The following is a 25,409-nucleotide window of genomic DNA, read 5'->3' on the forward strand; positions in this document are numbered from 1 at the left end:
AAGGTTAATGTGGATAATTATAATCTGCAAGTAACAAGTTTCACTATATCAGTGTTCATTACAAGTGATTTTCACTCGATATAAGTTTATTACTTCTGCTTTTGCCATTTTATTCCAGTTTCTTATCTTTTTTCATTTTAATCTATTCTTCCATTCATTCTCTGTCTTGTTGATATTATTAATTCAATTTTTTGAACAGCAGCCAGAACATCCCGGTCACAGATCTCTCTCAGTTTTGCAGCAGTGGTAGTTCTTTCATCCGCTGCTTCAAAATGCTAGTTTTTTCCAGGGGCATGCTTACACCAGGGGAGTGTCTGGGCCATACAAATGACCTAAACCCAGAAATCCAAGTGGGTTGAGGTCTGGCCAGGCACAGTGCCCTAGGTGCCCAAATTTCCCCAGGAGTTTCTCGTTTTTTTGGAGCAACTTGATTTTTCTGGAGTATCTTAAAAATCCCCATTCTGTACATTTAATTTGCGCCAGTGTAAGTGAGTTAGTTAGGATTTTTTTTAGTTTTGTTTTTTTTTCAAAAGGGGGTGTTACCAGCTACCTACGCCTGTTTTGGCCACTTAAGCCAGTTTGGACAACTAATAGTTGGTCCAAACTAACTTAGGCCAGCGTATGTGGCCACTTGTGGACGCACAGAAAACCCTTGTGGAGAGTTAAGAAATCAGCGCAGGTAAGTACATTCTAAAGCACCAAGCACTAAACAAAGCATAAAAATAAGCATCCAATAACAAATAAAAAATACAAGGAAGCGGAGAGGACCTGCACCTAGCACAAAAAGTAATAAGCAATTAATTAACAAATAAAAAATAGAAGGAATTCTGCACCTAAAGCACCAAGACATACAAGGCAAAGCACAGAAAGTAATAAACAATTAATTAATAAAAATATAGAAGGAACCCTGCACCAAAAGTACCAAGACCGAAGTAATAAGTAATCAATCAATCAATAACAAATAAAAAATAGAAGTCGTACCAAAACACAGCCCGGGAAGGCAGCGGGCTGCCGATGAGAAAGCCCATTTGGCCAGGGATAGGGGCGGCGCGCTTCGGCCCCTCCCACACAGCCTGCAGCACAGTCTCATAGATTCTGGGAGCGAGGAGCTACTGCACATGCGCACACACTCTAGCGTGCATGTGCAGAGGTCCCGGCACTGTTTTCAGCGCCGGGACCTGGCTCCGCCCCCCCCCCCCACACCCCCCCACTGTGCTTGCCACACCACGCCAAGGCCTAGGACAGTCCATGAAGCGGGGAGAATACAGAGCTACATTATCAGCGCCATTTTGGGAGCAGAAAGTTGGCACACCTCAGGTAAATGCGCCGATTTAACCGGAGGGCCAAATTTGGGCCCTTACTCATTTAAATGTTAAATTGCTTCCAGTTCCTACTGACTATCCCTTATCTGAGACTGATTTTACAAACATGTGCTTACAGCGTGAACCTGGCCCACTGGGAAATCACAGGGACACTCCCCATAATTTTCCATCCATTCATTTTATTGGATAGAAAATCTTGGGAGCGATTTCCTGATACGCACTCCCAGCTGGGAAGGGTCAATTCTGAGTGTGCTCAGTCCTAAAATCGTTTTTCTAATATTATTGGACTAGTATGTATGTAGACTTCACTATAAAGTGGCACTGAATCAACATTTTAAAAAATCTTTTTGGCTCCCTTTCAACAATTTGCTTATTTTCTGGTTTTGTGTTCATTTTAATTGTTTCGTTTTCACATTATTTTTATGTTTGTTCTTTTGCTTTTGTTCTTCTCATTTCAACAATCTAGTGTTTCTTTTTAACATATTTCTTCTATTATTTTCTTCTTTTTCTGTTTTATTTTTTCACAAAAGTGAATATGGCCAAAGACAAATGTTCTTTTCATTATCTTTTAATATCATTTATTTAATTTAAAATTTAAAATTTAGATTAATGTCTCCGTTAGTCTCCCATCACTATGCATCTCCTCCATCTGTCATATTGGATAGAATGAGCCACCACCTCCTCCACAATCACAGCATAGTTCAGGCAGGAGGAGGTGTTACTTGAGCAAGACATTGTGGGAAATACCAGCTATTTCTTCCCTTAAACAGAACACCTCATTTGCAAATGGCACTGTTCAGTGTCATAACTAAGAAAGAGATATGACTGATTACTGTTTGGCAATGTTGTAACTGGAGCTGTGACTTTGGTGGAGTGAAATTGCCAACTATTTGAGCTCTCGGGCCATTATTCTATTTACTTGTCAAAAAAGAGTAAACCTTCACAATAATTAAATTCTCTGGTCAGTGGGAATATATTAAAAACATTAAAAAGCACCTTACTCTCAATTTTTTCAGGCATATTTTTAAAATTAATTTAATTCTGCTTATAAAATTATAGGCCCGAAATTGCATGCCGTTTTCATCTTGTCTTTAACCTTGGGTAGTAAATTGGGGCGTAAGCTGTTTCCAGCAGTTTTCCACCCCAAAATCGATTCCCCCCTGCCCCCCAAAATTTTCAAGTGCCTGCCCTAGCCATCCAATTCCCACGGGGTTGAATTTCTGCCAGGGTTCTTCCTATCATTTAATGTAGCATTAGGCGGAAAGATCTGCAGAAACCCTGGAGGAAAAGAGTTAAGGCAAAAATTCAACTCCTATATATTTAAATGAGGTCCAATGATACCTGAATTTAGTGTACTTGCAGTATTTGCACTCATCTGTATTGGATTTCACCAGTCACTGATTTGCCAATTTACACAATTTATTTAGCTCCTTTCTTTGGGTACCTGGTTGCTCCCCCTTCCTTTTTCAGCTGCCATACCCAATTTAGGCTGGAATATTATGGGGTGTCAGCAGCAGCGACCTGTGGCAGATTGGGTGGGGAAATGTTTTTTTGACAACGCTCTTCTCCCAATGTCGAGTCTGTCAGCGCTGAGCAGACCCGACAGGCAGCGGCGGGCGACCCAATTAAACTCATTATAATGTACTTAACAGACCCATAACAGGCTTTTTTAAACTTACTTCGTAACTGTAACTTCATGGCTACAGAAACCATGCTTTTCGGGAACCACGTCTGCCAGCCTGAGGTGGGAGTTCAGAGGCCATTGCTCCAGCTGATAATTTGACAGCTTCAAATGTACAGTAAAAGCTCCCACCTATCAGATCTTTACTTTCCTCAGCCACAAGCTGTTTCTCAGTCCATTTCCAGCACAGATTCTGCAGGCTTTCCACTTTCTACTCTCCATCCACTCTCACCTCATTGGAAGATCTCTCTCACCATTGACAGATTGTTTTTGTCATCTCTAATTCACCTGTCATCTATTCTATCAACATGGGTGCCCTTTATACTGACTCACATTGATCCTCAGCATCCAACCATGATCAGCCCTAACACCGACAGCACCAGGGCACACCAGCAGCACCAACCTTCTCCGCAAACACCTGATGCTGCACAGGATACAGGGCATCAGTACCTCACCATGGCCAGGTTTACGTCACTTGATGCTGTACATCTTCATTGCCACATGATGTGCCAGGTTGGCACCAGCCCACACCAGCACCATAAAGTATCCTTACAATGTTCAAGCCATTCCTTTCACACTCATTACCGTTATGTCTCACCATTCACTAGAACTTCCAAAGGTGCACACAAATCTGTCCAAGAATGGAAAATGTTGAAAATAAATGTTTCAATGTTTGACAACACATTAACAACAACAACTTGTATTTATATAACACCTTTAATGTAGTAAAACATCCCAAGGCACTTCACAGGACTATTATGAGACACAAAATTTGACACCGAGCCACATAAAGAGAAATTAGGGCATGTGACCAAAAGCTTGGTCAAAGAGGTCGGTTTTAAGGAGTGTCTTAAAGGAGGAAAGAGAGTTAGAGAGGTGGAGAGGTTTAGGCAAGGAATTCCAGAGCTTAGGGCCTAGACAACAGAAAGCATGGCTGCCAACGGTTGAGCAATTATAATCAGGGATGCTCAAGAGTGCAGAATTAGAGGAGCACAGATATCTCGGGGGATTGTGGGGCTGAAGGAGATTACAGATATAGGGAGGGGCGAGGCCATGGAGGGATTTGAATACAAGGATGAGAATTTTGAAATCGCGATGTTGCTTATCCGCGACCCAATGTAGGTCAGCACGTACAGGGGTGATGGGTGAACAGGACATGGTGCGAGTTAGGACACGGGCAGCCGAGTTTTGGAGCACCTCAAGTTTACGTAGGAAACTTTACATGAACATTGGCTAAAACACCCAAGTAGCTACCCTTGTGTGTTGTTAGTTGGTATGATTGCACTAGGATGTGGGTGAGCGTGAGGGGTGGCTAGTGAGATGGGAATATGATAATATAGATAGGGAGAGAGGGATGGGTGGAGGTGCAAGGTAAGCTGTTGTGAATAAAGATGTGCAGGAATGGGATAGGGAAGGCAGAGTGATGTCGATGTTATGAGAGGCCCAGGAGGATGAAGGTGAGTATGGCTTTGTACTAATGTTTCGTAACCTAATGAGATCATTGAAAGGTTTGTGCCACCGTAGGTCCTCCAGATGAGATCCCTGCTTGTGACCTCCTCTACAATGTGCAACCAGGCTGTGTTGGTCTCCTGGGGAGGATTCTTCCACCCATGGGAAGGGAAGAGGACCTCCTTGCATGCTCTTACTCCCTCCTTGTGGAGACATCGTTGATGGTATTTCTCCAGCGACTTGAGATGTCTACTATACATGGGCCATGTCTCTGAGCCGTACAGGAGGGCAGGTATTAAGACAGCCTGCAAATCCCCTTGGAGGACAGACACACCAACATTTGCGTCCTCGACCAGGCCAACATCCCCAGCATTGAAGCACTGACCACACTTGATCAGCTCTGCTGGGCAGGTCACATTGTTCGCATGCCAGACACAAGACTCCCAAAGCAAGCGCTCTACTTGGAACTCCTTCACGGCAAACGAGCCAAAGGTGGGCAGAGGAAACGTTACAAGGACACCCTCAAAGTCTCCTTGATAAAGTGCAACATCTCCAATGACATCTGGGAGTCCCTGGCCAAAGACCGCCCTAAGTGGCCGGGAAGGCGCTGAGCACCTCGAGTTTCATCGCTGAGAACATGCAGAAATCAAGCGCAGGTAGCAGAAAAAGCATGCGGCAAACCAGTCCCACCCACCCTTTCCCTCAACAGTATCTGTCCCACCTGTGACAGGGAAGGTAGTTCTCGTATTGGACTGTTCAGCCACCTAAGGACTAATTTTTAGAGTGGAAACAAGTCTTCCTCGATTCCAAGGGACTGCCTATGGTGATGATGACTCCCTCCATTGTGATGTCTTCATTCAAGGCTGAACAGTGTACTTTATAGGTCTACCCTCTAACACTGGAGATCAACCACGTTGTTTTCCTCTGCAGTACCTCTGGTGCCTGGATGGCTTTTTCATGTCATGGTAACCAAAACTGTACATGATATTCAGGTGTGGCTTAACTAAGCACTAAGTCGCAACAGCATCACCTCTGGGGATTTGAAAGTCAACTGATTTAGCAACATAACTCAGCATCCTAATGACTTTGTTTAGCTCCATCTAGTGGACTACTGCTCCAACTAGTGGACTACTGTGGTAATGCAGCCATTGCTGTAAATACAATAAAGGCATCAGGTGGCAGGTCATCTTGTAAGAGTGTGTTGTGCTGTTGTAGAGAATATACCACATTTGGCGATGAAGGATCGTATTTCTGGATACCCTAGCTGAAATTTTTGTTGGGGAATGATTTAACCAACCGACAGAGATATTTTGAGTGGTTGTTTGTTTTGAATAACAGCTAAAAATCCGAAGTAAATTTTAAGCACACGTGGCTGAACTGAAGAGTCCAGATGGCTGCGCCTATGGGAATAATAGGACGCGTATGTGGAGCGGCTAGAAATGTTTTTCACCGCAAATAGTATCATCGAAGTCCCCAATGATGAAAACCTTAACCGACCGGGTGGTGTTAGAAACAAAATGGTCTATTTTCCTAACTAAAGCAGGCCCCGAGGTGTATGAAACCCTGAAAAATGTGCTTGTTCCTGTCAAGCCAAAGGACACATCACTTATGGAGATTGGCATGACAGTCCTGAGCCCCTGGAAATTGTTGAAAGTTGTCATTTTGGAATACAAAATCAATTATCTGACGAGGGTATCAGTGAGTACATTGTAGCATTAAAAAATCTATCCATTCATTGTCATTTCAGAAACTTTCAGGATCGAGCATTGCGTGACTGCTTTGTTTGTGGTATGAAAAATAAAGCGATCAGAGGAAAGTTGTTGACAACTCCTAACTTGACTTTTGATTTAGCTTGTCAGACAGCTATGTCAATGGATATGATCAACTAATACTCCTGAGAATTTCGTACCGTTTCCAGTTATCAGACAATTGAGGTGAATTGCCTGCAGGTTAAAAAAAAAAGGCAGTTGGGCCCCAAGGCCTCAGCAACCGGCCAAGGTAACAGAGCACTGAAGTCATGCTATCGGTGCCTGGGACAACACATTGCTCAAAGTTGTCCATATGTGAAGGCAGAGTGTTTCTTCTGTGGGAAAACTGGGCATCTAGTGAAGCCATGCCTCCTGAAGAATAAACAAACTTTCAAGGCTATAAGTAGAAATCCCCAGAGACTACATAGCATGGAAGAAAAGCAACAGGACGAGGAGGTTTTAAGATAAACGTCATCAGGAGCACAAAGATATCGCACAGTAGTTCGCGAAGTATCGTCATCGAAGTAGATGTTGCAGGAACCAAGATATCCATGGAAATCGTCACTGGTGCATCCATAAGTGTAGTACCGGAATTGCTATTATCTCGACAAATTGCGCGATTTTTCATTGGAGAAATCCAAGGTACAGCTGCAAGGCTACTCAGGAGAGCAAATTCCTGTAGTAGGTGCCATCATCGTACCAGTGAAATACAAGGATCAATTTCAGAGCTTGCCTCTCTTAGTAATGGCAGGAGACAAGCCTGCCTTACGAGGTAAAAATTGGTTGGGATCACTGAAGAGTATCAGTGAGTACATTGTAGCATTAAAAAATCTATCCATTCATTGTCATTTCAGAAACTTTCAGGACCGAGCATTGCGTGACTGCTTTGTTTGTGGTATGAAAAATAAAGCGATCAGAGGAAAGTTGTTGACAACTCCTAACTTGACTTTTGATTTAGCTTGTCAGACAGCTATGTCAATGGATATGATCGACTAATACTTCTGAGAATTTCGGACCATTTCCAGTTATCAGACAACTGAGGTGAATCGCCTGCAGGTTAAAAAAAAAAGGCAGTTGGATTGGAATGAGATTTTCCGTGTTGAAATGAGATTTGAATTTAAGGATGATGTTATCAAGAATTATCCAAAGGCGTTCTGTGAAACTGGCAGTCCGATCCAAGGCTTCAAGGTGAGTGTCAGGGTACAGAAGGGCGCTAGACCAGTTTACTGCAAGCCTCATCCCGTACCATATGCACTGAAGGAGAAAGTTGAGCAAGAACTTAAAAGACTAGAGACTGAGAACATTATCTCTAAGATAGATCTACGTAATTGGGCTACACCCATTGTTGTTGTACCTAAGTCAGATGGTAAGGTAAGGTGATGTAGTGATTACAAAGTAACCGTAAACCAGGTTCTAGAGGGTAATCTACCCAATACATTGCCAAATGTAGAACATTTGTTCACGATGCTAACAGGTGGTCAGATTTTCTCAAGTTGAATCTTACAAATGCCTACTTACAACTTAAACTAGATGAGGAATCCAAGTCATGCTTGACCATAAATACTCATCCAGGCCTATATCAATTTAATAGACTACCATTTGGAGTGTCTTCCGCCCCTCTATATTCCAAGGGGTGATGAACCAGATTTTGCAAGGCATTGAAGGGGTTATTTGGATGACATACTAATTTCAGCACCAAACAGGCAAATCCATAATAACATATTGAATGATGTGCTCAAACGGCTAGAGAAGCACAGAGTACGAGTGACTGCTTGGAGGTAGGAAGCAAAGGGTAATGATTGATGGATGTCTTTGTGACAGGGAGGATATTTCCAGTGGGGTTCCGCAGGGCTCAGTACTGGGTCCCTTGCTTTTTGTGGTATATATCAACGATTTAGATTTGAATATAGGGAGTATGATTAAGAAGTTTGCAGACGACACTAAAATTGGCTGTGTGGTTGATAATGAAGAGGAAAGTCATGGGCTGCAGGAGGATATCAATCTACTGGTCAGGTGGGCAGAGCAGTGGCAAATGAAATTGAATTCAGAGAAGTGTGAGGTGATGCACTCTGGGAGGGCTAATAAGGAAAGGGTAAACACATTAAGTGGTAGGCCACTTAATAGTGTAGATGAACAAAGGGACATTGGAGTGCTTGTCCACAGATCCCTGAAAGTAGCAGGCCAGGTGGACAAGGTGGTTAAGAAGGCATACGGAATTATTGCCTTTATTGGCCGAGGCATGGAATACAAGAGCAGGGAGGTTATGCTTAAATTGTATAATACTTTGATTAGGTCACAGCTGGAATACTGCATGCAGTTCTGGTCGCTGCATTATAGGAAGGACGTGATTGCACAAGAGAGGGTGCAAAGGAGATTTACTAGGATGCTGCGTGGAATGGAGAATTTTAGTTATGAGGACAGATTGGATAGGCTCATTGGAACAGAGAAAGTTGAGAGGAGACCTCATCGAGGTGTACAAAATATTGAGGGGCCTGGACATAGTGGATAGCAAGGGTCTATTTCCATTGGTGGAGGGGTCTATTACGAGGGGGCATAGTTTTAAGGTGGTTGGTGGAAGGTTTAGAGGGGATTTGAGGGGGGGATGGGGGGGCTTCTTTATTCAGGGTTATGGACCTAGAGCTGGTAATTGGAATTAGACTGGATGACCTTTTGTTGGATGGCGCAGAAATAATGGTAAGTACTGCAGGGAATAGAATGCGGCCAGGGCGATCTCCTGGACTAGTGTCGATCGCTTGGATTGGTCGGAGAGGAATTTTCTCCCTAAATTGGCCTGGGATTTTATCTGGTTTTTGCCTCTCTCAGGAGATCACATGGCTCCGGTTGGTGTGGAGTGTCGATGTTTTCAGTATAAGAGGTATCGCAGTTGTGTGAGACGGATTGGTTAGGCTGGGTGCTCTTTGCCTTTCGGTCATTGTTCATAGGTTTATAGAAAACCTTTTAGGGCTGCTGACCAAGGGCCGTGCGGCTCTTTGTCGGCCGGCACGGACACGATGGGCCGAAATGGCCTCCTTCTGTGCTGTAAATTTCTATGTTTCTAAGTGTGACTTATTTCAAAGCTCAGTGGAGTACTTAGGGCACAGAGTAGACAAAGATGGCTTACATCCAACCAAGGGAAAGCTGGCTGCAATTAGAAATGCACCCACTCCCAAGAACGTCACTGAACTTTGCTCATTTTTGGGTCATTTGAACTATTATGGGAAGTTCCTACCAAATTTGACTACAGTGTTACATCCACTGAATGAGTTGTTGAAAAAACAGTGGAAGTGTTCAGAAGAATGCGACGCTGCATTCAAGCAGCTTTGGCATTAATTTTTGAGGTCAAGAAGTTCCACAAATACTTGTATGGTCAGAAGTTTACCATTGTTACGGACTGTAAGCCCCTGACAGCAACCCTCCATCCAAAGTCCCCAGTTTCAACATTAGTTGCAGCCCGAATGCAGAGATGGGCTTTGATTTTGTCAGCATATATGTATGACATTGAGTTTAGCTGATCACAGCAATGCTGATGCTATGTCCAGGTGCCTTCCCCATCACAAGTTACACCCAATAGGGAAGAAGTGTTCTATTTTTCATACATTTATGAACTGCCAGTCACAGCTGAAGAGATTGGTAGAGCAACCAAACATGATCCAGTTATGTCAAAGGTGTATGATTACATAGCAAATGGCCCAAATAACAGAGAAAGACATTCATCCATTCTTCATTCGTAGGAATGAATTGTCCATGGATAAAGATTGTATTATATGGGGTGCAAGAGTGGTTATCCCAAATAAATTCAGCTACAAATTATTAGGAGATATTCATGACCAGCACTTGAGAATGTGCTTGACCAAGAGTTTTGCATGCAGTTACTTATGGTGGCCAGGTCTAGATAAAGATATACAGTAAATCGTTAGTCAATGCACAAAATGTCAATTGGTAAGCAAGAAACCACCATCAGTATCATTACAGCCATGCAAATTGCCTCCAAGGGTGTAGCAAAGGTTACATATCGATTTTGCTGAACTAGAAGGACAGCAATTGTTCACTGTGATTGACAGCCATTCGAAATGGGTAGAGGTGTTTCCGATGTGGAAAACAACAAGTAAAACTCTAGACCATTTGCGAGGATTATTTCCTTCATAATGCTTCCCAGAAGAAATTGTGTCTGATAATTGTATCTGGTTGGTAACCATTTAGTAGTGGGGTGACACAGGGATCAGTGCTGGGACCCCAACTATTTACAATATATACTAACGACTTGGCACAAGGGATTGAGTGTAACATAGCCAAGTTTGTGGATGATACAAAGATGGGAGGAAAATCAATGTGTGAGGAGAAAAAATCTGCAAAAGGACATAAACAGGCTAAATGAGTGGGCAAATATTTGGTAGGTGGAGTATAATGTTGGAAAGTGTGAGGTCATGCACTTTGGCAGAAAAATCAAAGAGCAAGTTATTATTTAAATGAAGAAAGATTGCAAAGTGCAGCAGTACAGCGGAACCTGGGGGTACTTGTGCATGAAACGCAAAAGGATAGTATGCAGGTACAGGAAGGCCAATGGTATCTTGGCTTTTATTGCAAAGGGGATGGAGTATAAAAGCAGGGAAGTCTTGCTACAGCTATATAAGGTATTGGTGAGGCCACACCTGGAATACTGCGTGCAGTTTTGGTTTCCATATTTACAAAAGGATATACTTGCTTTGGAGGTAGTTCAGAGAAGGTTCACCAGGTTGATTCCGGGGATGAGGGGGTTGACTTATGAGGAAAGGTTGAGTAGGTTGGGCCTCTACTCATTGGAACTCAGAAGAATGAGAGGTGATTTTATCAAAGTGTATAAGATTATGAGGGGGCTTGACGAGGTGGATGCAGAGAGGATGTTTCCACTCATGGGGGAGGCTAGAACTAGAGGGCATGATCTTAGAATAAGGGGCCGTCCATTTAAAACAGAGATGAGGAGAAATTTCTTCTCTCAGAGGGTTGTAAATCTGTGGAATTTGCTGCCTCAGAGAGCTGTGGAAGCTGGGACATTGAATAAATTTAAGACAGAAATAGACAGTTTCTTAAACGGTAAGGGGATAAGGGGTTATGGGGAGTTGGCAGGGAAGTGGACCTGAGTCCATGATCAAATCAACCATGATCTTATTGAATGGCGGCGCAGGCTCGAGCGGCCGCATGGACTACTCCTGTTCCTACGTTCTTATGTTCATTAATGGGTCACAATTTTGTTCAGAAGAATTTGCACAGTTCGCGAGCAAAAATGGTGTGAAACATACCATCATCCATCATCATCATAAGCAGTCCCTCAGAATCGAGGAAGACTCACTTCCACTCTTAGAATGAGTTCTTAGGTGGCTGAACAGTCCAATACGAGAACCACAGTCCCTGCCACAGGTGGGACAGACAGTCATTGAGGGTAAGGGAGGGTTGGACAGGTTTTCCGCACGTTCTTTCCACTGCCTGCGCTTGTTTTCTGCCTGCACTCGGCTATGAGACACGAGGCGCTCAGCGCCCTCCCTGATGCACTTCCTCCACTTAGGGCGGTCTTTGGCCAGGGACTCCCAGGTGTTGGTGGGGATGCTGCACTTTATCAGGGAGGCTTTGATGGTCTCCTTGTAACATTTCCTCGATCCACCTTTGGCTTGTTTGCCATGAAGGAGTTCTGAGTAGAGCGCTTGCTTTGCGAGTCTCGTGTCTGGCATGCGGACAATGTGGCCTGTCTAGCGGAGCTGATCAAGTGTGGTCAGTGCTTCAATGCTGGGGATGTTGGGCTGGTCGAGGACACTAATGTTGGTGCGTCTGTCCTCCCAGGGGATTTGTAGGATCTTGCGGAGACATCGTTGGTGCTATTTCTCCAGTGACTTGAGGTGTCTATTGTACATGGTCCATGTCTCTGAGCCATACAGGTGGGTGGGCATTACTACAGCCCTGTAGACCATGAGCTTGGTGGTAGATTTGAGGGCCTGGTCTTCGAACACTCTTTTCCTCAGACGGTCGAAGGCTGCGCTGGTGCACTGGAGGCGGTGTTGAATCTCCTCATCAATGTCTGCTTTTGTTGATAAGAGGCTCCCGAGGTATGGGAAATGGTCCACATTGTCCAGGGTCGCGCCATGGAACTTGATGACTGGGGGGCAGTGCTGTGCAGCGAGGACAGTCTGGTGGAGGACTTTTGCTTTACGGATGTTTAGCGTAAGATCCATGCTTTCGTACGCCTCAGTAAATACGTCGACTATGTCCTGGAGTTCAGCCTCTGAATGTGTGCAGGCCCAGCTGTTGTCAGCGTAGCTCGACGACAGAGGTTGGGGTGGTCTTGGACCTGGCCTGGAGGCGGCGAAGGTTGAACAGCTTCCCACTGGTTCTGTAGTTTAGTTCCACTCCAGCGGGGAGCTTGTTGACTGTAAGGTGGAGCATGGAAGCGAAGAATATTGAGAAGAGGGGTTGGGGCAATGACACAACTCTGTTTGACCCTGGTCCGGATTTGGATTGGGTCTGTAATGGATCCATTGGTAAGGAGCACGGCCTGCATGTTGTCGCGGAGCAGGTGGAGGATGTTGACGAACTTTTGGGGGCATCCGAAACGGAGGAGGACGCTACATAGACCCTCGCGGTTGACAGTGTCAAAGAATTTTGTAAGATTGAAGAAGGCTGGCACTGCTCCCTGCATTTTTCCGGCAGCTGTCGCGCTGCAAAGATCATGCACGTTGTGCTCCGTAGGGGACAAAATCTGCACTGTGACTCCAGGAGGAGCTCCTCGGCCACAGGGAAAAGACGGTTGAGGAGGACTCTAGCGACAATTTTCCCAGTGGCTGATAGCAGGGAGAGTCCTCTGTAGTTACCGCAGTCGGACTTGTCCCCTTTTTTAAAGATGGTCACGATCACTGCATCTCTGAGATCTCCCGGCATGCTCTCCTCCCTCCAGATGAGAGAGATAGGATCATCTATCCGCGCCAACAGCGCCCCTCCGCCATACTTTAGTGCCTCAGCAGGGATTCCATCTGCTTCCATAGCCTTGAGCTGTCTTATGGCTTTTCCTACCTGTGAAACATACCAAGGTTCCACCGTACCACCCTGCTTCAAATGGTGCAGCAGAGTGCACAGTACAAATTGTAAAACATGCCCTCATCAAACAAATGTTGTATCCAAATCCAAAGAAACAACAGTTGTCGTTGTACCACAAATTGGCAAATTTTCAAATTACTTATTGTAATCATCATCATCATTATAGGCGGTCCCTCGAAATGAGGATGACTTGATTCCACGCCAAAAAAAAGGATGAGTTCACAGGTGTTTCGAAAGAAGAACCCAAACTACATCCTCAAGGGTGGAAGATGTCTGTGCGTGGATTTTTTTAACTCTGCTGCATGGACCCAGTGCACACACATATCACATGGTAGAACGCCAGCAGAGTTATTTCTCAAACGACTGCCACGAGCCAGGTTCTCGTTGTTAAACCCATACTTCGCACACTCAGTAGAAGAAAAACAATTAAGACAGAAAGAGAATCATGATTGAGGTTGAGTAAGAGAGAGAAGTGTGAGATTAAATCAGAAGGTGAGAGTGAAGAACAATCACCATAAATGGTTAAAGTGGTTACCAGGAATAGTGGTGAAGATATGTGGTCCTTGCACATATTTGGTCAAGATGTTTGATCATGGACAGGTTACGTTTGTTCACATTGATCATATTTTACCTACAGATGTGGAAGGAGTTGAAAGTTGGAATGATTCGATTATTTCTGACTCATCAGATAGTTTTGTTACATGTAGAGTACCAGTAGCAAATCCTATATCAGATGTACTCGAAACAAGTTCAAGAGAAAGTCAGAATTTAAGTCCGAGTCCGAGTCAGGCAGACAAACAATCTGAAGTTGTAGAAAGTTCAAACGTAGATCAAGGGCATCCCTTGGTGGAAAACTCTCCTCAGGATCAGCCTAGAATGAGTCTAAATTTGACACCATGTTTGGAAGGTTCTCTTCGAGAGTGAAGGTATCCTCTTCGAGACAGAAAACAAATGGTTAAGTTTGATTTATAAATATGGCAAAATGAGTACATTTCTTTTGTTATATATAAACATGAAAGTTATGTATGATGATTGTTGTTATAATTGCTTCTTCATTAAGGAGGGAGAAGCGTAAAATATAGCTCCATCTAGTGGACTACTGCTCCACCTAGTGGACTACTATGATAATGCAGCCATTGCTGTAAGTACAATAAAGGCATCAGGTGACCCATTGCTGTAAGTACAATAAAGGCATCAGGTGACAGGTCACCTGACAAGTTCCTGTGTTAAGAGCCATCTTGGAAGAGTGTGTTGTGTTGTCGTAGAGAATATATCACAGCTGCCTCATGTTTAGACAAGATAAATGAAATGACAACTAACAACTCTAGATCCCTTTCAACCTCACTCTTGGCAAGTACAATCCCACTCATGGTATACACATAGCCCCTATTTTTATTTTCAATATACAGTACTTTGCATCTGTCCTAATTATAGCTAATTTGCCATGATCAGAGAGCAGCTGGAAATTCTGTTGAGCTCTCATTGCAAGATCTTGCCTGCCCCTTCAGTCGCTCATAGCTTGATGTAATTTGAACCTTGCAATGAGATTGTAATTCCAGGTCATTTATATATGCCAATTCTATGCATTATTATACAAATCTACTCTTAATTTGTTTGGATTTTAAAATGTTAACTCCAAGCTTTAATTAAAAAAAAACATGGTCATTGAAAACATTAAGCACAAGTCTTAACAAGTTCAATAACAGAAAATAATGGATACAGTAGAGATACAAGTCATTATGGCAGGTCTTCGTCTCTTTTATATTGTCCAATGATTTTCTAAAGATGCCCTGAAGGGAGAGCACAGCAGTTGCACTCCAAGAAGGTGCAGCTATGCAAATAAGGTGGGAGGGAGGGATTCAGCTTTATTGTCTCATTTTCCTTCCCCAATGCTTGGCAGATACCTAGAAAGAGTAGGCCTTAGTTCCTGCACCCAGTCCCTCTTGGTTGGGAGGACATGAGAGGGCCAGGATCCAGGAAAAAGGTTTATTTATAGGTGGATACCATCTTTGGTCCGGAGGTCATGGCTATTTCAAAAATATTCATTCACAGGATGTGGACATCGCTGGCAATGATGGTGGTGGTGAGCCATCTTCTTGGTAACTGAGCAGCTTGCTAGGAAATTTCAGAGGACAATTAAGTGTCAACCACATTGCTGTGGGTCTGGAGTCACATATAGGCCAGACCAGAACGGCAGATTTCTTTCCCCTAAAGGACATTAGTGAACCAGATGGGTTTTTACAACAATCCAATAGTTTCAGGGTCACGATTCTAGCTTTTTATTCCAGATTTATTTAATTAATTGAATTTAAATTCCCTAGCTGCCATGGTTGGATTTGAACGTGCGTCTCTGGATCATTAGTCCAGGCCTGAATCACTAGTCCATTAACATAACCACTATGCCACTGTCCTGTTGATTAATTAAATAAATCTGGAATAAAAAGCTAGTATCAGTAATGTTGACCATGGAACTATTGGATTGTCGTAAAACCTTTGTGTCCTTTAGGGAAGGAAATCTGCCGTCCTTACCTGGTCCACAGGACCCACAGCAATGTAGTTGACTCTTAACTGCCCTCTGAAAAGATCTAGCAAGCAACTCACTTGTAACAAACTGCTACAAGAAGCAATACAAGAATAAAACTGGACAAACCGCCCAGCATCGACCCAGGCACCGGATTTGGACACGACAACGGCACACCCAGCCCAGTCGACACTGCAAAGTCTTCCTCACTAACATCTGGGGACTTGTGCCAAAATTGGAGTGCTGTCCCACAGACCAGTCAAGCAACAGCCTGACATAGTCATACTCACAGAATCATACCTTTCAGCCAATGTCACAGACACCTCCATCACCATCCCTGGGTATGTCATATCCCAGCGGCAGGACAGGCCCACCAGAGGTGGTGGCACAGTGGTATACAGTAGGGAGGGAGTGACCCTGGCAGTTCTCAACATTGACTCTGGACCCCAATTCAGGTCAAGCATCGGCAGGGAAACCCTCCGTTGAGTACCACTTACTGCCCTCCTTCAGCTGATGACTCAGTACTCCTCCATGTTGAACACCACTTGAAAGAAGCACTGAGGGTCGCAAGGGCACAGAATGTACTCTGGGTGGGGAACTTCAAGGTCCACCACCAAGAGTGGCTCGGTAGCAGCACTAGTAATTGTGCTGTCCGAGTCCTGAAGAAACATAGCTTCCAGACTGGGCCTGCGGCAGGTGGTGAGAGAACCAACACAAGGGAAAAATCTACTTGACTTCGCCCTCACCAATCTACCTGCGGGGGAAAGAGTACAGTGTGGGGGATAAAAGAGAGAAGGAAAATAAGCTTCAAGAAGTAAATCAGGCTGATCAACTGCTTGGGGTGTTAAAAATCACAACAAAAACCTTCAACAACATTTGGAAATCAAAGCCTTATGTTTATACATGTGCTTAATGTTTATGATATTATAAATGTGTTAGTAAAAACTAGTCAAGTTGTTATGGAACAGTATTGCTTTGTATTTTAATGTCTCTCTTCAGAGGCATTTAAAAATGAATGAATTAAACAATGTAGATCCTACAAAGTGATAAACGTTGTTGCGTTACCAGAAGACACAGTTTAAGAAAGGTAAAATAACTAAAAGAAATGATAAAATAGTAGACTCATTTTGAATTCAGATTTTTTTTAGTCGGCGTTCCATCGTAATGATTTGTAGTTATAATTTTATGAATTTGCATTTCTGGCATGGAGCTTTACCAGCTGGGAGTGCATATTGAGAACTCAGTGCCATGATTTTCAATTAATGGTCATACAATTACGGAGGCATTCAAACAAATCCTGAATTTGTGCTCCTGGCAGGCGATGCTTATTGCTGGGGATGCAAATTCATAAAATTACCCCTGTAATGTCAATAAAATTAAATAATGAATAGTAAATCTACTATGTGAAGTTTATTTTCTTTGAGTGAGTTGTTGTTTAACTGACTATAAATGTCACTTATTTGCTCATATAGATTTGTCAGTTGGTGTACTGTTTGTTTTTATTCTGAAGTGAAAGGGTTAAAAATGCAGTTCTACCTCAAGCCATGCGACTACTGTTGGTCCATCCCACTGTGCAAATGGCAAACCTTTTCTCCGGGCTTCTTCTAATAGTTCATGCCTGTAAAGAACACCAAATCATAGATATTTTGAATTTGGAATTGCCTTTTTTGGTTATTCTTTTATGCCCCACTTAGACATAATAGTGCAAAACAGGAAATAGCAAATCAGTAGCCTGTTTTACACCGTTTGATTTTCTTTCCCATGGGGAACAAAATTGGGCAGACTGTAAACCGGGCTGACAATTCACTATCATTCACTTTTCCCAGCACCGAAGACTAATTTCACCTCCTCCGTGTTTAAATTTCATCTCCTCAGGACATCCCAAAGCACTTCACAGCCACTGTTGTAAAGTTGGCAAAAACGGCAGCCAATTCATGTACAGTGAGGACCCTCAAATAGCAAATTATATGAATAACTAGCTGTTCTTGATGGTGTTGGTTCTGGGAAATCTTTTTGTCCAGGATGCTGGAAGAACTCCTTACTCTTCCGTAAAGGGTGTCATCGGATCTCTTGCATTCACCTGAACAGGCAGATGACTTGTTCTAAAGTCTCATCCAACAATGCACCTTTTTATTACTGCACTGAAATGATGTAGATTATGCAGAAAAATGGGGCTGGAAACCAAAATGTTCTGACTCAGAGATTAGAGTGCTACCAACTGACTCAAACTCACCTCAACAACAACAACAACAACAACAACAACTTGTATTTATATAGCACCTTTAACATAGTAAAATATCCCAAGGCGCTTCACATGAATGTTATAAGAGAAAGATTTGTCACCGAGCCACATAAAAAGAAATTATGGCAGATGACCAAAAGATTGGTCAAAGAGGTAGGTTTTAAGGAGCGTCTTAAAGGAGGAAAGAGAGCTACAGAGGCGGAGAAGTTTAGGGAGGGAGTTCCAGAGCTTAGGGCCTAGGCAGCTGAAGGCACTGCCACTGATGGTTAAGCGATTATAATCAGCGATACTCAAGAGGGCAGAATTTGAGGAGCGCAGATAGCTCGGGGGGTTGCGGGGCTGAAGGAGATTACAGAGAAAAGGAGGGGCAAGATCATGGAGGGATTTGAAAACAAGGATGAGAGTTTTGAAATCAAGGCATTGCTTAACCGGGAGCCAATGTAGGTCAGTGAGCACAGGGTTGATGGGTGAACGGGATTTGTTGCGAGTTAGGACATGGGCTGCCGAGTTTTGGATGACTTCAAGTTTACATAGGATAGAATATGGGAGGCCAGCCAGGAGTGCATTGGAGTAGTCAAGTCTAGAGGTAACAAAAGGCATGGATGAGGGTTTTAGCAGCAGATGAGCTGAGGCAGGGGCAGAGACGGGCAATGTTATGGAGGTGGAAATGTGTGGATTTAGTTTTGCCGCAGATATGTGGTCAGAAGCTAACTTCAGGGTCAAGTATGACACCAAGGTTCCAAACAGTCTGGTTCAGTCTCAGACAGATGCTAGGGAGAGGGATGGAGTCAGTGGCTAGGGAACAGAGTTTGTGGCGAGGACCAAAGACAATGGCTTCGATCTTCCCAATTGGTTTTCTAGACCAATATGTCAAGGAACCAACTAGAGGCCTGCCCATCCTAGACTGGGTGATGTGTAATGAGCAATCCTGTTGTGCGAGGCCCCTTGGGGAAGAGTGACCATATTATGGTAGAATTTGTTATTAAGATGGAGAATGACACAGTTAATTCAGAGACTAGGGTCCTGAACTTAAGGAAAGGTAACTTCGATGGTATGAGACGTGAATTGGCTAGCATAGACTGGTGAATGATACTTAAAGGGTTGATGGTGGATAGGCAATGGCAAACATTTATAGATCGCATGGATGAACTTCAACAATTGTACATCCCTAACTGGAGTAAAAACAAAACGGGGAAGGTGGCTCAACCGTGGCTAACAAGGGAAATTAAGGATAGTGTTAAATCCAAGGACGAGGCATATAAATTGGCCAGAAAAAGCAGCAAACCTGAGGACTGGGAGAAATTTAGAATTCAGCAGAGGAGGACAAAGGGTTTAATTAGGAGGGGGAAAATAGAGTATGAGAGTAAGCTTGCAGGGAACATAAAAACTGACTGCAAAAGCTTCTATAGATATGTGAAGAGAAAAAGATTAGTGAAGACTAATGTAGGTCAGATTCAGGTGAATTTATAATGGGGAACAAAGAAATAGCAGACCAGTTGAACAAATACTTTGGTTCTGACTTCACGAAGGAAGACACAAATAACCTTTCGGAAATACTAGGGGATCGAGGGTCCAGTGAGAAGGAGGAACTGAAGGAACTCCTTATTAGGCGGGAAATTGTGTTCGGGAAATTGATGGGATTGAAGGCCAATAAATTCCCGGGGCCTGACAGTCTGCATCCCAGAGTACTTAAGGAAGTGGCCCTAGAAATAGTGGATGCATTGAGGATCATTTTCCAACAGTCTATCGACTCTGGATCAGTTCCTATGGACTGGAGGGTAGCTAATGTAACACCACCTTTTAAGAAAGGAGGGAGAGAGAAAACAGGTAATTATAGACCGGTTAGCCTGACATCGGTAGTGGGGAAAATGTTGGAATCAGTTATTAAAGATGAATTAGCAGCGCATTTGGAAAGCAGTGACAGGATCAGTCCAAGTCAGCATGGATTTATGAAAGGGAAATCATGCTTGACAAATCTTCTAGAATTTTTTGAGGATGTAACTAGTAGAGTGGACAAGGGAATATCCAGTGGATGTGGTGTATTTGGACTTTCAAAAGGCTTTTGACAAGGTCCCACACAAGAGATTGGTGTGTAAAATTAAAGCACATGGTATTGGGGGTAATGTACTGACATGGATAGAGAACTGGATGGCAGACAGGAAGCAGAGAGTCGAGATAAACAGGTTCTTTTCAGAATGGCAGGCAGTGACTAGTGGGGTGCCGCAGGGCTCAGTGCTGGGACCCCAGCTATTTACAATATACATTAATGATTTAGATGAAGGAGTTGAGTGTAATATCTCCAAGTTTGCAGATGACACTACGCTGGGTGGCGGTGTGAGCTGTGAGGAGGACGCTAAGAGGCTGCAGGGTGACTTGGACAGGTTAGGTGAGTGGGCAAACGCATGGCAGATGCAGTATAATGTGGATAAATGTGAGGTTATCCACTTTGGGGGCAAAAACACGAAGGCAGAATATTATCTGAATGGCAGCAGATTAGGAAAGGGGGAGGTGCAACAAGACCTGGGTGTCATGGTACATCAGACATTGAAAGTTGGCATGCAGGTACAGCAGGCGGTGAAGAAGGCAAATGGTATGTTGGCCTTCATAGTTAGGGGATTTAAGTATCGGAGCAGGGAGGTCTTACTGCAGTTGTACAGGGCCTTGGTGAGGGCTCACCTGGAATATTGTGTTCAGTTTTGGTCTCCTAATCTGAGGAAGGACGTTCTTGCTATTGAGGGAGTGCAGCGAAGGTTCACCAGACTGATTCCCAGTATGGCAGGACTGACAGATGAGGAGAGACTGGATCAACTGGGCCTGTATTCACTGGAGTTTAGAAGGATGAGAGGGGATCTCATAGAAACATATAAAATTCTGACAGGACTGGACAGGTTAGATGCAGGAAGAATGTTCCCGATGTTGGGGAAGTCCAGAACCAGGGGACACAGTCTAAGGAGTAAGCCATTTAGGACCGAGATGAGGAGAAACTTCTTCACTCAGAGAGTTATTTACCTGTGGAATTCCCTACCGCAGAGAGTTGTTGATGCTAGTTCATTGGATATATTCAAGAGAGAGTTAGATATGGCCCTTACGGCTAAAGGGATCAAGGGGTATGGAGAGAAAGCAGGAAAGGGGTACTGAGGTGAATGATCAGCCATGATCTTATTGAATGGTGGTGCAGGCTCGAAGGGCCGAATGGGCTACTTCTGCACCTATTTTCTATGTTTCTATGTAATATTTAATTGGAGAAAATTTCTGCTCATCCAGTACTAGATGTCGGACAAGCAGTCTGACAATTCAGAGACCGTGGAGGTGTTGAGAGAAGTGGTGGTGAGGTAGAGCTGGGTGTCGTCAGCGTACATGTAGAAACTGATGCCGTGTTTTTGGATGATATCGCCAAGGCGCAACATATAGATGAGAAATAGGAGGGGGCCAAGGATCGATCATTGGGGGACACCAGAGGTAACGATGTGGGAGTGGGAAGAGAAGCCATTGCAGGTGATTTTCTGGCTACAATTAGATAGATAAGAATGGAACCAGGTGACTGCAGTCCCACCCAGCTAGACGCTGGTGGAGATGCACTGGAGGAGGATAGAGTGGTCAACTGTGTCAAAGGCTGCAGACAGGTTGAGAAGGACGAGGAGGGATAGTTTACTTTTGTCACAGTCACAAAAGATGTCATTTGTGACTTTAATGAAAGCCGTTTCGATACCGTGGCAGGGGCGGAAACCAGATTGAAGGGATTCAAACATGGAGTTCCAGAAAAGATAGGCACAGATTTGGAAGGTGACAACACATTCAAGGACTTTGGAGAGGAAAGGGAGGTTGGAGATGGGGCAGTAGCTTGCAAGTACAATGGGGTCAAGGGTTTGGTTTTTTTTGAGGAGAAGAGTGATGACGGCAGATTTGAAGGAGAGGGGGACAATACCTGAGGAGAACCGTTACCAATGTCAGCTAACATGGGAGCCAGAAAAGGAAAGTTGGGTGGTCAGCAGTTTAGTGGGAATAGGGTCAAGGGAGCAGGAAGTGGGTCTCATGGACAAGATGAGCGTGGAGAGGTCAAGAGGGGAGATCAGAGAGAAACGGGAGAAAGATGTGGGTTCAGGGCTAGGACAGGGGAGAACCTCAGCAGAAGTTTGGCCCAGTGGGCATGGGGAAGCAAGGAAAGTGGCAGAGGCAGCTGATCACATGGTCTCGATCTTTCAGACAAAGAAGTCTCCTCGCACTTGTTGTTGGTGGTGAGTGTGATGGAGACAGGGGAGAGGGGTTCAAGAAGAAGGTTAGCAGTAGAGAATAATAGCCTGGGGTTATCTTTGCATTCCAGAATATTCCTAGAATAGTGAGCAGTATTGGCAGACAAGAGTAGGATCCAATAATGCTTTATGTAATCCAGCCAGATCTGGCAGTGAATGGCTAAACCAGTTGTCCGCCATATCTGTTCAAGTCTTTGCCCCTTGGACTTCAGGGAGCGAAGATGAGGACCGTTGCAGGAGGAACCGCCAGGGTGAGAGAGAATAATAGGGACTAGGGCATCAAAGGTGGTAGTGAGGGTGAGCAGATCAGTGGCTGTAGAAATGTCATGGTGAATGGAGGGCCAAAGGCTGGACAGTTTGGTTTCATAAGTGCAGTTGTCACAGAGTTTAGAGAGGTTATTTTCTCGGGGCGGATGCAGAAGGAAGTAGAGTTGGGTTGGAGAAGGGGGATGTGGATGGAGAATGACACAAGGAAATGGTCAGAGATAGCCTTATCTGCAATTGACACAATGGGAATAGCGAGGCCACGAGAGATGGCAGGGTCAAGGGGGTGGCTGTGAATATGGGTTGGGGAGTTCACATGGAGGGAGAAATTAAGGGAGGATAGGAGGGAAGTGAACTCAGAGGAGCGAGAGCATGATGAATTGAGATGGAGGTTGAAATCACCGAGGATGAGAAGTCGCTCGGCGCAGAGGCTGTGGGAGGAAAGAGTGAAGATGTATCAGTTGAATGTCATTGCAAGATCAATATGATTAATATCATTGTTGTACTTATGATTGTACCAGTATAGATATTAAATTATATTTCTACAGGACAAATGTCAAGAACATAGGAACAATGTGAAAATATTTTCCATAAATTAATCACGTGCAATGAAAATGTTTTATCTTCCTTCGTGCAAAATGTTAAATTCCCAACGAAAGCATTATATGTTCAACTCTTACAACTTCAATGTTCTGATTGTTGTTTTTTTTTAATGCCAGCAATATCTCTTTACTTTAATTGAGTTAGAGGTTATGTTAAAATAACACTACTCAGAAAATCTAGGCTTTAGTCTTGACTATCATTTGAATTTTGCAAGCCTCATTGAATCAGTTTGTCCACTTCCTAGCGATGGTGCTAGATGGAGGTAATGCTTTGTTACAGTTTGGGCTTTCCCCCCAACACATATATCTTGCCTTCACTGCTAAAAGACAATTTCCATAAGCAGAGCAAGTATGAATTTAAATATGTATCTTTATACTTCCCATATATGGGTTAGCTTGCACAGGTTTAACAATTGACTCCTAATTAGGTCAGCTGGAGATCACGAGGGATGTCTACCATGTTCTTCTAGCTTTCTTTAAAGGCATAAAATATCACACCATCAGACCAATGTGCATATATATATGAAAATTATAAATCAGATGTATTTATAAGTTAATACAGAAGCCGAATAATATAAACATATTCTGAATCAGCACAGAACTTAAAACAATAACATTAAAATCAGTCTGAAAGATGTTAAAATATAATTTTTAGAATTTAATGATAATTTAGAAGATTTTTGGATAAAACAATCAGATTTGTCTCTCAAATAATCTTCAAAGTATGTGGGCATTGTAATTCTTAGTTCATCCATGGAGTTCAGAGAATTGTTCACCTGCACAACGGTGACTGCACTTCAGAAGAAATTTTTATATGTGAAATACTTTAGGAAGTCCTGAGAGTTATGATAAGACACTAAGTTCTCTTTCTTTTCCTGCCAGAATTAGAGACTATGGGACAATGTCCAACTACAAAATCCACTGAAATCAGAGCTGCCGATCATTGAAGACACAAGAATAGGAATTATTGCACAGAATGCTAATGTGCAGGTACTCATTTTCTGAGGTTTTAATTACATGTTAATGCCATTGCCATGTACAACTTAATTAGCACTGAGAACAAAACCTCTGTTCTTATTACCACAATTAACTTGGCCTGGTCTTTTACACAGTGCATCTCATGTTTCCATTTTGAAGACAGCTTCCAGTTTAACTTTAGCTATTTCAAAAATATGTGAAATAACATACTAAAAACTCTCTGGGGGAGAAATTCAACTCATATCCACCCACTTTGCACTTGAAAAATGGGTGGCTAGCAGTTAAATCAGAGAAGGGGGTGGGGGGGTTACCTTAGCTGCCCAATTGACATCCAAACTCTGCTTGATGCAATGTTCAGGCATGTCTGTAAATGGGCAAGTAGAAACAGGCGTAAGGTTAATTAAATACAAAAATCAGCATCCTATGTCAGTTGCAACCCTCGATTGTAAACTGCAGATACAAATGGACAGAGCATGCACCATGCACACTTAGCTCAGTTGCAGCAGCCACTGAGTGGCCGAACCACTGGCCTTTAAAGGGACCGCTGGAGGTGGCTCAAAAAATGGCCAAAGCATTTCCAATTTTTATTTTTGTAGGCCCAGAAGAAGCTGACTGACAAAAAAACTCCAGTCCATTTCGTGTCCAGCTGAGGCCCCAGCTGGAAATGCCTACCATTCAGAGACCCAAGCTGCCGGAACCCCAAAACAGCCAGATGATAACAGGCCCACCCATTTGGCGCCTGCAGCTCACCAGGGCATGAGTTTTTTCAAACACGATACAGCAACTTCCGTTTATATAAGAACATAACAATTAGGAACAGGAGTAGGCCATCTAGCCCCTCAAGCCTGCTCCGCCATTCAACAAGATCATGGCTGATCTGGCCATGGACTCAGCTCCACTTACCCGCCCGCTCCCCATAACCCTTAATTCCCTTATTGGTTAAAAATGTATCTATCTGTGATTTGAATACATTCAATGAGCTAGCCTCAACTGCTTCCTTGGAGAGAATTCCATAGATTCACAACCCTCTGGGAGAAGAAATTCCTTCTCAACTTGGTTTTAAATTGGCTCCCCCGTATTTTGAGGCTGTGCCTAGTTCTAGTCTCCCTGACCAGTGGAAACAACCTCTCTGCCTCTATCTTGTCTATCCCTTTCATTATTTTAAATGTTTCTATAAGATCACCCCTCATCCTTCTGAACTCCAACAAGTAAAGACCCAATCTACTCAATCTATCATCTTAAGGTAACCCCCTCATCTCCGGAATCAGCCTCGTGAATCGTCTCTGTACCCCC

At 43.6% G+C, this 25,409-nt stretch overlaps 1 protein-coding gene across 6 annotated transcripts in view; it reads right to left on the reverse strand.

Moving 5' to 3' along the window:
- The window catches only part of ppfia2 (PTPRF interacting protein alpha 2), a 639,866-nt gene that overhangs the window by 103,715 nt on the left and 510,742 nt on the right, over nucleotides 1-25,409 (reverse strand). For all 6 annotated transcript variants that reach the window (XM_070900188.1, XM_070900187.1, XM_070900185.1 and 3 more), the window contains one exon: nucleotides 17,317-17,398. In XM_070900188.1, the coding sequence (XP_070756289.1) occupies nucleotides 17,317-17,398 (82 nt within the window). The remainder of the gene's footprint in view (nucleotides 1-17,316; nucleotides 17,399-25,409) is intronic.

Source organism: Pristiophorus japonicus, chromosome 15 (assembly GCF_044704955.1).
Source record: "Pristiophorus japonicus isolate sPriJap1 chromosome 15, sPriJap1.hap1, whole genome shotgun sequence".
Classification (NCBI taxonomy): domain Eukaryota; kingdom Metazoa; phylum Chordata; class Chondrichthyes; family Pristiophoridae; genus Pristiophorus; species Pristiophorus japonicus.